Raw genomic sequence first — 11,148 nt, 5'->3', positions numbered from 1 at the left:
GATGGCTGTCAGTTCTATTATTGTCAAGCAATCGTGTTGCATATTCTGTGTCTTGTGCAAATTCTTCCCCCGACGCCTGGCATCTATCTGTGACCGGCACTGTGATGCATTTATTTAAAGAGGTCTTGATTTAATCAGCTCCCATTACACCATGTTCACTGAAACAATCCAATGGATGTTTTTTGCTATCACTAATTAGTTCATTTCAGAAAGACTCTTTACATTCTCTTAAAAGTCGTCAATGTATTTAATCCAATGGTTTGTATTATTATATTATATTTTGAAAAACAAGCCATTTTTTAATTAGGCAGAAACAAATCATTTGTTTTTGAAAAGAATGTGTAATATAGACTTATTTCCGACATGTTTTTGAAAAAGGTTAGTGAGTATGAACTTATTTTTAAATAAATATGTATATATATATATATGATTTTTAAAAATAAATGATATATTTTTCTAAGAAAAAATATTAAATATCTATTGAATATGTTATACCGTAAAATATTATATAGATATAAAACTCTTAAATAAATTATTATTTTTATAAAGAGGTCGTTCAAGTCCGGGATAAGATAAGCATAGCGGGTCGCATTTGACGAGAAGTACTCCCTCTCCTTTATCATTTTTTTAAGGAGTAAAATGCAATGTGTGTACCTAAAGCTGGTTAAAGAGAGGACGTGTATTCTCTTGGTCACAGGTTCGACTCCCGAAGGGAGCAGAATTTGTGATTATGCTTCCCGGATCAGAGCCTGTCACGCTTAGGTGCGGTTTACCTTGGTTCACGTAGTTTGCAGGCTATTGCGTGAGCTCGTGGGTTTACCCAGTGCGCACCCGAAGGATAGCGGCTGCGGGTTCCTACGTTAAAAAGAAAAAAAAAAGTATACCTCTTGTGTGGCTAACAGACTTTAAGTGTACTTAAAGTTTCGATTAAGCAAAATGTGTACCTAAACTATAAGTAACGGTGCAATCTGTGTGCTGCTGTGAAGTGTGGCCAACAGACGTTAAGTCCGTGTCTTTACTCTTTCCCCTCCGTAAAGCACATACTCGCTCCCTCTTTCCTAGTTGTCTTATTTTTGCTTGGATGGAAATGTAATGTCCATGTGGGTTCATGCATGGCTGTGCAGAGGAGTTTTTGATTTAAAGGTTCTACTGTAGTCATAATTATTTTATCAGAATCTGCTACCTCAATGTGCTTGCGTGTTGTTCGAAGATTGTTCTGTATTCTTAAGACATGGTCGCATGCAAAATTCCCAATTATCCTTGATTTAAATTAATTTACTCAATTGTTTTCATATCGTTCAGTTGTGCTCAAAGAAACACATTTAACTTTTAAAAATTAATAGTACTTAATTAGGAGGCAATGAATTGAAAGGATTTCGAACGTATTTATACCTTAATTACGGTAAACATTTCGAAAAGCAAAGCCGGCTATTAATATGTGCGCAAAGCCGGCAATTAATATGTGCAAGTGGAGCATTTAAGTAGGACCTCAAATTTTAAGAGGTCCGAATTTGATAAAACATATGTTAAATATAGTACCTAATTTGATTAAATAAATTATTTATTTATTTATTTATCTTCAAATCTTTAATTTTTGTATAAAAAATTATGTAAATATCTATTAAGAATTTAATATTCATAACCATTAAAACTTAACTTATGTAATTTTTCACAACTTATAATTTAATATTTGTTTATAAATTAATCTTACAACAGATACTCATTTGTAAGGCTATAAGTCATATTTGTCAAAAAAAAATTGTGGGTGTTTGGGAACTGGACTTCTGGGCTTAAAAGCTTGGAAGTCCACTTCCTCTTTTGTGCTGTATGTTTGGCAAACCACACTAAGCACTTAAAACATGTAAAAGAAGTTAAGGAAAAAAAGCTACGATAGGGAGCTTTTTTTGGACTCCAGCTTTTTTCAACTTCCCTGTTGCGCACTGCTGTTCTAAACCATGACATTCCGCTACAGTACTTATTTATGCCGTCTCCTTCATGTTATCTCATATTTGAGGTGATTATATATATAATTTTTTTTTAAAACTTTTGTCTTCAATTTTATGAAATACTCAAATATATTAATATTATATATTAAGTTTATATAAATTTTTAAACACACTTATAAATCACTTAAATATTTAAATGTGAGACATTTTTTTATATAATATAGATATTAATCTAATCTAATATTTTCATCAACTTTTTTCAATTTATTTCGTAAATATAAAATAATTATATTACAATATTACGAAACTATACCAGCTTATAAGTTAAGTTATCCAAACACTTAAAAAACTTATAAGTCGCGGTATCCAAACACTTATAACAGCTTATAAGTCCGAACAAACTTCTTACTTTTAATCCACTTCTTTACTTTAAGCAATAAGTCACTTCTTTTAAGTTCTGCCAAACAGTCCCATTATATTAATTAACGTAAACAATGTATATGCAATATTACTTATTTGTAAAAAACTAAACATAGATTATTCAATATAACATTGTTTTTATTATTTTTATAAAAATATAAATAACATCACTTTTATATAATTTATTATTTATGATTTATAATAATATAAATTTATATGAAAATACAATTTTTATATTTTCGGAGGCTCATTTTTATTTTGAACGCTTCCCACAGTGATTAGCCGGCCTGTCGAAAAGGATCTTAAAATTAAAGACATTCCTATTTCCTACGAGTTCACAGTACCAAGAATTTAAAAGAACTACAAGTTCACAGTGTTCAGCATTCTAGGCAAATTTACTTGATCAAGAGCTTTCATTAACAAAGCTTACGCATCATGAATTTCCCTTCAAAATAACCATCATCAACATTCTCACACTATCTTCTTCCGCTCATGGCCAAATGAATACGCGGCCTTTTGGAAAAATATATGCATTTGTAGACTCCCACTGTGACACTGGCAACACACAGTCTGACATTGGATCAAACCTTCCTTATGGCAAAACATTCTTTCACCATCCCACCAACAAATACTCTGACGGATGCCTCGTGATCGACTTTGTATCTAAGTTGTTATCCTTACCATAATATATATAACCACCTTATCGTAACACAACTGCTGATAAGTCAAGTGGTGTAAATTTTGCAGTTGCTGGTTCCACTGCTATAGAGCATGAATTCTTCGTACAGAACATATCAGACAAGATTATACCCCAGAGTCACTTGAAACTCGAACTTTCTTGGTTTACTAAGTTCTTAGAGAGTCAAAGATGTATAGACATAAAAGCTACATCACAGAATTGTAGTGTTTGATGAGGCCTTGATATGGGTTGGTGAAATTGGAGCTAATGACTATGTGTGTATAGTGTTTGAGAGAGCAAGTATGTGCTTTATGGAGGGAGAAAATGGAGGGGAAAGAACACAGACTTAACGTCTGTTAGCCACACACTTCACAGTAACGCACACATTGCACCATTACGTGTAGTTTAGGTACACATTTTGCTTAATCGAAACTTTAGGTACACACCTTGCACAAGAGGCATATTTTAGGTACACACATTGCATTTTACTCTTTTTTTTAAATATTTGTTTTACTGCTTGACATGTGTTTTAATAGGTATATTAAATATAGTTTATATTTTTAAAAAAAAACTTTTTTACAGTAATTTAGATAGTAAATATTTATTCAGAAAGAAAAGTTCAAAATAATTTATAAAACTATATTTTATAAAAGTATTAGAATGGGTGCTGAGTCCCATGTAAGGGGTCGTTTGGTTAATGGTTTGTGAAATCAGGTATAAGGTTTGCCCACTCCACCCATATCTGGTGTTTGGTTGAGAAAAATAAAATCTAAAACTCATACCTTAAACCTTTAAGATATGGGTTTTTTTTTTTATATTGAGAATAAATCTCACAAATATGAATTGGCAATTCACCGTGATAATTCTTTCATTCAAGAAAGCTTATTATCTAACCGTCGGACATGCAAGATGACCGGGGAAATTTAGACAATAAAACTTTAATGTCCGAAAAGAAAAACCCGTCTTCTTCCAAGAATCCTGAAAATAAAACAAAGGAAACAAAAAGAATATAAGTCGATATATATAACAGATTATATATATTATAAAAATAAAAATATATCCAATAATTAATTATTAATAAAATCACGCGTATATGCATGCGTTAATCAAAAAATTCACACAATTATGATTACTCATAATTGAGACAATTAAACTCTTAATTAAGGCACAATTAATAAAATATTAATATCCTTAATTAAGACACAATTAAGGCATAATTTACGCCCTCAATTATGTGGCACAATTAACGCCTTTAATCAAGAGGCACTATTTACGCTCTCATTATGAGGCACAATTTACGCCCTTAATTTACGGCTTCCATTCTGAAACGAGCGTCGTCGTAACCGTCAGCCACCACCGCGAAGAGAACGATGATATTGAATTCTAAGACTATCCGTTGACAGTAAAATACTTTGCTCGAATTTTATCGAACGACAAAAACTTAAAACTAATACCGCAAACCACCGAATCAAATCGCCAAAAATAAAACAGAATGCCAGTGACTCAGTACTCCGAGTACACAATCTTCACATCCCTGAACACCACACCATCATTCAATCACCCAACGCACACACGCACTCTAAACTCACACACCCATCTGCACCAGTACACACACTGATACACACACGAAATACACACACAAACGCACAGTACACACACTCCACTGTATACACACTCATTCGCATATGTACACAGGCACGCAGCATCACACGGGAAAAAGAAGGAAAGAAACCGGAGAAGAAGAGGGAAAAGAGCGGAAACCAGCGGGGCGGGGCGGTGAGCAACGGCGGCGGAAGAACAGAGGTGGAGATATTGGGGAGAAGAAGGCGGCGGCCGGAAACGGATTGAGACCGAGGGAGATGGACGAGAGGCCACGGAGAAACCAATGAAGATTCGAGGATAGAATAAGATATGGGTTTTTGATACCCAAGTGGGGAGGTGAGCATGAGTTGCATTTATTTTATATTTTTTTTTGTCTCTGTTTAAGTAATGAAATATTAATGTTTGATACAAAATTAAATCAATGATGTAAAAATATATGATAATAATAATATTATTAATATTTTTTTTTGCTAAATAATATTATTAATATTTTCGATTAATACATATCAATAACTTATTTTTTATAAAAATTGTGTATATTAATTCCAGTACTCAATCAAACACAAATATGATACCTCAAATCATACCAGTTTAACCCGATTTCTCGTTGCAACCCGATATCACTCTTTCAACCAAGCGACCCCTGGATGGTTCACCGAAGGAGGGAGCAAGAAATGTTGGTACCCGCTTTGTATTCACTTTTGCCCTGGAGGATATTTTTGGATGCTGGTTCCATTTACACATACCGAGGTAAGTATGCACTTGTTTGGCTCCCTTTCATTTATAACCAGTATGTTCAACCACTTTTCAAAAACAACTAGTTTTTTTTCGAGCTTTCAAAACTAACCAGTCTAATTCATATGAAAAATGGCGACCCAAACGAAAACAAAATAACAATAAGGGGCGCCCTTCCAAAGGGCGACCCATGCTTGCATGCATGGCCATATGGGTCGCCCTATACACGGGCGACTCTGGCCTATTTTTTTTAAAAAAATTCATTAATCGGATAATTCTTATACATTATTTGTGATATTATATTTTATATTATTATATTATGTAATGATATAATATAATATTATAGATTGTAATATTTAAATATTTAAGCTCATATTGAAGTATAATTTAAAAGGTAATTAATTCTAAGTACACCGCTAAAGATTTCATTAAAATGCATCGCATTTTAATTAAAATGCTAGCCGGATACACCGCTAAAGATTTCATTAAAATGAGAATTAGAAGTACTTAGTGTTCTCAATCCTTGGTGATGTCCACAATATAGTCGGAACCATATTATTCATAATCATCTTCATCATCCTCAGCGTCAACATCTCCCCAAATTGCCCAATAATCAGCTTCATCACGTGCATCAAGTTTAGCCTGCAATGCATCGCATTCTTGCTTAATTCCAGCCATGTATCGATTGTAGCGAGCATCAGAAAATGGGATATCCAACGGACAAAGTCTGTCATTAAAAAGTTTATCAACTTCAGGATAACGTCTCCCCTCGTCCTCAACCTCCTACTATGTCGGCACCCAATCTTTGCCGTTTCAGGCTCTCCTAGTAGAAAACTTGCGTTGCAAATAGTACGCATGATCCCGCTTGATCTTCAACGTCTGTGGTGGTTTGTTTTTAGGAGCTACTGCAGGTCGTTGGTTGTTTTGGTTGCTGCGCATCCCTCCCAACATTAGCTCCGGTTGTTGTCTTCTCTGTTGTTGCTGTACCAGGCGTTTTTCGTAGCCGGGGGACATTGGCCTTTTACCCTTTTCCATCTTGGTGCAGTTGAAGTGATGAATGAAATATTGTTTTCGATGTATTTTCGTAGTTCAAATGTGGAAACTGAGTTCAATGTATGTGTAGAAGACAGACTGGAGGACCTATTTATAAGACAGCTCGCCAAGGAATTATTGTTAGGCAAAAATTCAAATCCGACTGTATTCTGAAGTATCTTTTCATTAAATGCATGCTTTGATTTCTTTAAATGCATGCGTATTTTGATGTAAGACATGGTTCACATGTGTACAGTAATAAGCCTGACATATTTAAAAGTTTGAAATGACAACTCTCTGCTGCAGTGTTGTTTTCTTTGCAGTCTTATTTTGCAGTGTTGTCTCTATTTTGTTTAAAGTGGTGAGAAGACAACTCATATTTACAGTTTTGAAATGACAAGGGAAATTCAATACAGGCCTTTACTGCTAAAATGACTAGATCATGCACTGAAGCACGATTTATAAATGTACAACAATTAAATCCGTGACATTAACTTGAAAATATGTCATTACAAGTGCTTGAAACCAAATTGCAACAAATTTAACAACACACCATTTAAATCACGAGAAAACCAACTTAGACTGAAAAGTAGAAAACAACCATGATGCTACTACAGACCACTTATTCGTCATCGGATGACATTACACTATCAGAATAATAATCCGGACTGGTGACCAGTGCAAGGTATTGTTGTTCCTTAAATCAGTCCCCTGCTTCCCGAAACATCCTAGCATCATCATATAGACTCTGACGATGTAGACGCAGATGCATGCGATTCTCCTCTTATCTCGCTCTGAATAGGGCGGCCTCCATCTCCTGCGGCGTATCTCGAGGCATAGTACGAGCCTTTTGTTTAGGAATTGGAATCCCAGCTAGTGTAACGATCCGGATTTTCAGAAATTATTTTATTATTTTTATTCATAATTTTCGAGAAAAATGAGAAATAAAATTCAATATTTTATTCCAGTTTAAAAATTTTCAAAAAAAAATATGTGTTTAAATTATTTTCCTAGTAATTAGGATTATGGGAAAATATATTTTGATCGTGCAATTATCTGTTACGAGATTTAATTGGTTTATTGAGTTGGTTACTTGTTGAATAGTATAGGAAAACAGGTGGATAGTCCGATAAATAAAGGAGATGCTGTCGAAGTTTCGATAGAAATTATATATGTTTTACTTGTTGAAGGATATGAAATAGTTAAGAATAAGGTAACATGGTTGATTGAAACATGTTATTTGTTAACTTATCAATATTGACTCTTAATAGCTATAAAAGTTAATTGTTCAACTATGTGCTATGTGTTTATTTGACTATGTGGTATGTATATGGATTTACGAAGGGTAGCTAATTACGGATTTTATACGTTATTCGATATTAGTTAACTCCGTCGGCATCGACAACTGAAGTATCGTGTTACTCTTGGGGAATCAATCGAGACTTGTATATCAAGGACATTCAAAAGTAGTTGAATAGCTTTGTGAATTGAATCAGGAATAGTTCCTTAAGACGAAGCTGTGCTGTGAGATAGTCCGGTAGAAATTAATCGGTGTGAAAATCAGCTGAACTGAGGCAAGTATCCCTATCTTCACTTATTGTTCAAGTGATATTTCCTTTAAACCTTATTATGCAAGTAATTCTATTCTCAACTTGTAATTACTGCAAGTATTCCTATTCAAATTCTATATTTAGAAGCAAGTGCTCTTTTGTTGAAACTTTTACTTATTGCAAATGCACGACTTAAGTACGATTTTGAGTTGGAAAGAGTAGCTTATCAAATTGATACACATGGTTTCAAATCTCTATAAATGTTTTTCATAACTCGGTTTAGTTCCTCGGTTGTAAGGCTTATCCGTTGTAAGTATACTTCCTATGGAATAAACCTTTTCTTAAAAATACAATTCTTTAGAACTGGGAAGTAAAAACTCAGATATAATTGGAGTTGCGTAAGAGGACCGTTATTCGGTAACGGCCCAGCCTATTTGTTTGCGTAAGAGGACCATTGTAAGGCAATGGCCCAGCGTTATTTGAAGACGTAGCTAGTCTTCAGTTCCGGAACATGTTATTTCAGGGCAATGCGTAACCATTGTCCAAGTTACTGTAGACTGATCATCTACGGTGACTATTAACGTCCAATATATCTGAATGCTTTGGAAATTTATATATACTGTTGAACTGTTTTGGTTTCAAGTTAAAAGCATGTTGTTTTGTATACTTCCAGTTCATTTCTTTACACTATTTTAAATCCTGCTTTAACTATTATACTTGCTGAGCATTCTTTTGCTCATTCTTGCTATTTCTTCTAACCTCTTTCAGATAGTTTTAAAGATGATTTATCTGTCTGGGCTACGCGTAAGAGTAATGCTAGGCAAGGATTTCAAGTGATTAGTTGTAACTGAATGATCAGGTAAAGTATTCAGGAAGATGTCTACGAGATTAGTGGTAATTAGAGTTGGCTTAATTTCGCTTCAAATGTAAAGTAAATTTATTGAATATTATCAGCTACTCTGATAATTTAGATTGTGTTGTAATAAGATTTATTAGTTGTGATTCTGATTTCAATACTATAGCCTGTTTGCGATCCTGTTTTAAGGGGGGTAAAATTGAGTTTTAATTTAATTTTTTTTATATCCAGGTTTTGAAATACTTGTTTTTGCTTTCTCTCAAAGATACAAGTTTTAAATTGTTTTTCTTTTAGTGGCTCAAAAATACAGGTTTTAAATTATTTTTATTTACACGTGGCACCAAATCCAGACCCCCGGATTTGAGGGCCGTCACAGCTAGTGCACAACGTTCCCTGCACACTTCAAGCTCTCCGTGATGTTTGTGGTAGCTTGGCCGTAACGAGCGTGGCCTGTGTCATGACAAATAGTCCAGAGGGTTGGACTTATCCCTTGCAACCACCTCAAGCCTTGCGGAGAAAGCTCCCCAATCTTCTTCATGTAGGCATCATGTTTCCTAATCTGTGGCGTATTGCCGGCTAGCCACATGTACATTTTAAGCTCCTTTCCCGGGTATGCCTTGGAGAAGTTGCTCCTAACATGATGGAGGCAGAATCTGTGATAGTCCATCGGCGGGGTAAAACCACTATCTTCGTCATTCATTGCAGCAAGGATCCCCGTCGCACGGTCAGATATAATACAAACCCCTAATCTATCTCGGCATACATGTCTACGTAAAAGACGTAGAAACCAAGACCAATTTTCAGTTGTTTCCTCATCAACAAGGGCGAAGCATATGGGATATTGGTCGTTATTAGAGTCGACTCCCACCGCTACGAGCAATTTCCCATTATACTTTTCCTTAGGAAATGTACCATCAATGGAAATAACTGGCCGTGCATACTGCCAACCATCAATCATTGCTTTTAGGCACCAAAATGCACGAACAAATGTCGATGTACCCCTCTCTTTATGATGTGGAACAACCTCAACCACAACTATACTTCCGACATTTGTACTGGCCATGACATTAAGGAACCGAGGGAGCTCGTTGTAGGTTGTCTTCCAGCTACCATAAACGCTCTCCATGGCGGCCATCTTACCCCTCCATGCTTTCAAGTAACTAACCAAATGGTGGTACTCATCATTAGCCATTGTGATGATGTTGCTTACCTTCAATTGAGGGGTCTGGGAGACCTGTTGAAACAAAATATATTAAAATTAACGATGAATAATAAACGATATTATTTAGACATATAATGATATCCAAGGTTGTAGGACTTACGTAGGGAGCAACCACATAGCCAATCATTTTTGTTGAAATTTTGCGGTGGTCCTGCGTGGGTCTATCCAGTAGGCATGTGTGATTCTCTGGACATTTAGTTATTTGAAAAAGGCCATGGGACTTCTTTTTCGCGGCCCTTAGCTTCCACTTGCAGTTTGAAACCACACACTTTGCTTTGTAGATGATAGAGTATATTTTATATATATTTTAGATGATTTTATTCTCATATTTAATTATATTTTGCATTGATTTGGATATTTATTTAATAGATTTTAATGTTTTATTGTAGAGTGCAAGGAATTCCTAAAGTTGGAAGGATTTGAAGAAATAAAGCTTAATTGGACTCAAATTTGGATGGAAATTCAAATTTATTGGGCTACACGTATTATTTCGCTGTTTGGGCCATATCTGGAGTTCCGTACATCAGATTTTGACGATCTTACAGCCCACGCGAAGCTTAGAGAATTTTCTTTGATTCAAAGATGGTCCAATATCCAAAACCCAACTGGAAAAGCCCAGAAACTGTGGAGAAAGCAGACCTGCGAATTTTAATTACAGACTCCTATTCGGTTTCGGAGATTACCTTGTAATTTGATAAAAGCATTAAAATACTTTTATTCTAGGATATCAATTGTTTTTATCACGATACATACATAGAGATAGAGAGAGGAGAGAGGAGACTTTTACTTTTCTTCTTGTTCAAGATTTGAAAATTGAAGGTTGTTTCTCTATTCTCAACAATAGTTTAATTATGCGTTTTTATTACATCTTGTGTTTTGTTAGTTTAATTATGAGTGAGTAGATCTATAATCCGGGGTTAAGTTGAACCCTAGCTATGATAGATGCATGATTCCCCCAACCCCAAATTGTTTGTTTAATTGCTCTCGCTTATTGAGTTGTGCTGATTTACAATTACATGCCAGGCATGATTATGTGATTTGTTCGAACCGATATCTATTTACCATCGGAAGTTGGATTTAGATGGTTGTGATTTATCCAATAAGGA

General features: G+C 34.8%; 1 protein-coding gene across 1 annotated transcript; it reads right to left on the bottom strand.

Moving 5' to 3' along the window:
- Nucleotides 1–9,196: 9,196 nt before the first annotated feature.
- LOC108194791 (uncharacterized) lies at nt 9,197–10,169 on the bottom strand. The gene is made up of 2 exons (XM_017361730.1): nt 10,143–10,169; nt 9,197–10,054 (listed from the first exon to the last, which is right to left on the bottom strand). Exons 1-2 carry the CDS (start codon nt 10,167–10,169, stop codon nt 9,197–9,199), a joined length of 885 nt encoding a protein of 294 aa, XP_017217219.1.
- Nucleotides 10,170–11,148: the final 979 nt, after the last annotated feature.

This window comes from Daucus carota, chromosome 7 (assembly GCF_001625215.2).
Source record: "Daucus carota subsp. sativus chromosome 7, DH1 v3.0, whole genome shotgun sequence".
Taxonomy (NCBI): domain Eukaryota; kingdom Viridiplantae; phylum Streptophyta; class Magnoliopsida; order Apiales; family Apiaceae; genus Daucus; species Daucus carota.
Note: the sequence above shows the minus strand (reverse complement) of the source record. Positions and strands in the feature narration are given on the sequence as shown.

Coding starts and splice junctions, on each gene's coding strand:
- LOC108194791 (XM_017361730.1), bottom strand. CDS start 10,169: ATGATTGGCTATGTGGTTGCTCCCTAC. Junction 10,055..10,142: donor GCTATGTGGTTGCTCCCTAC/GTAAGTCCTACA, acceptor TTGTTTCAACAG/GTCTCCCAGACCCCTCAATT.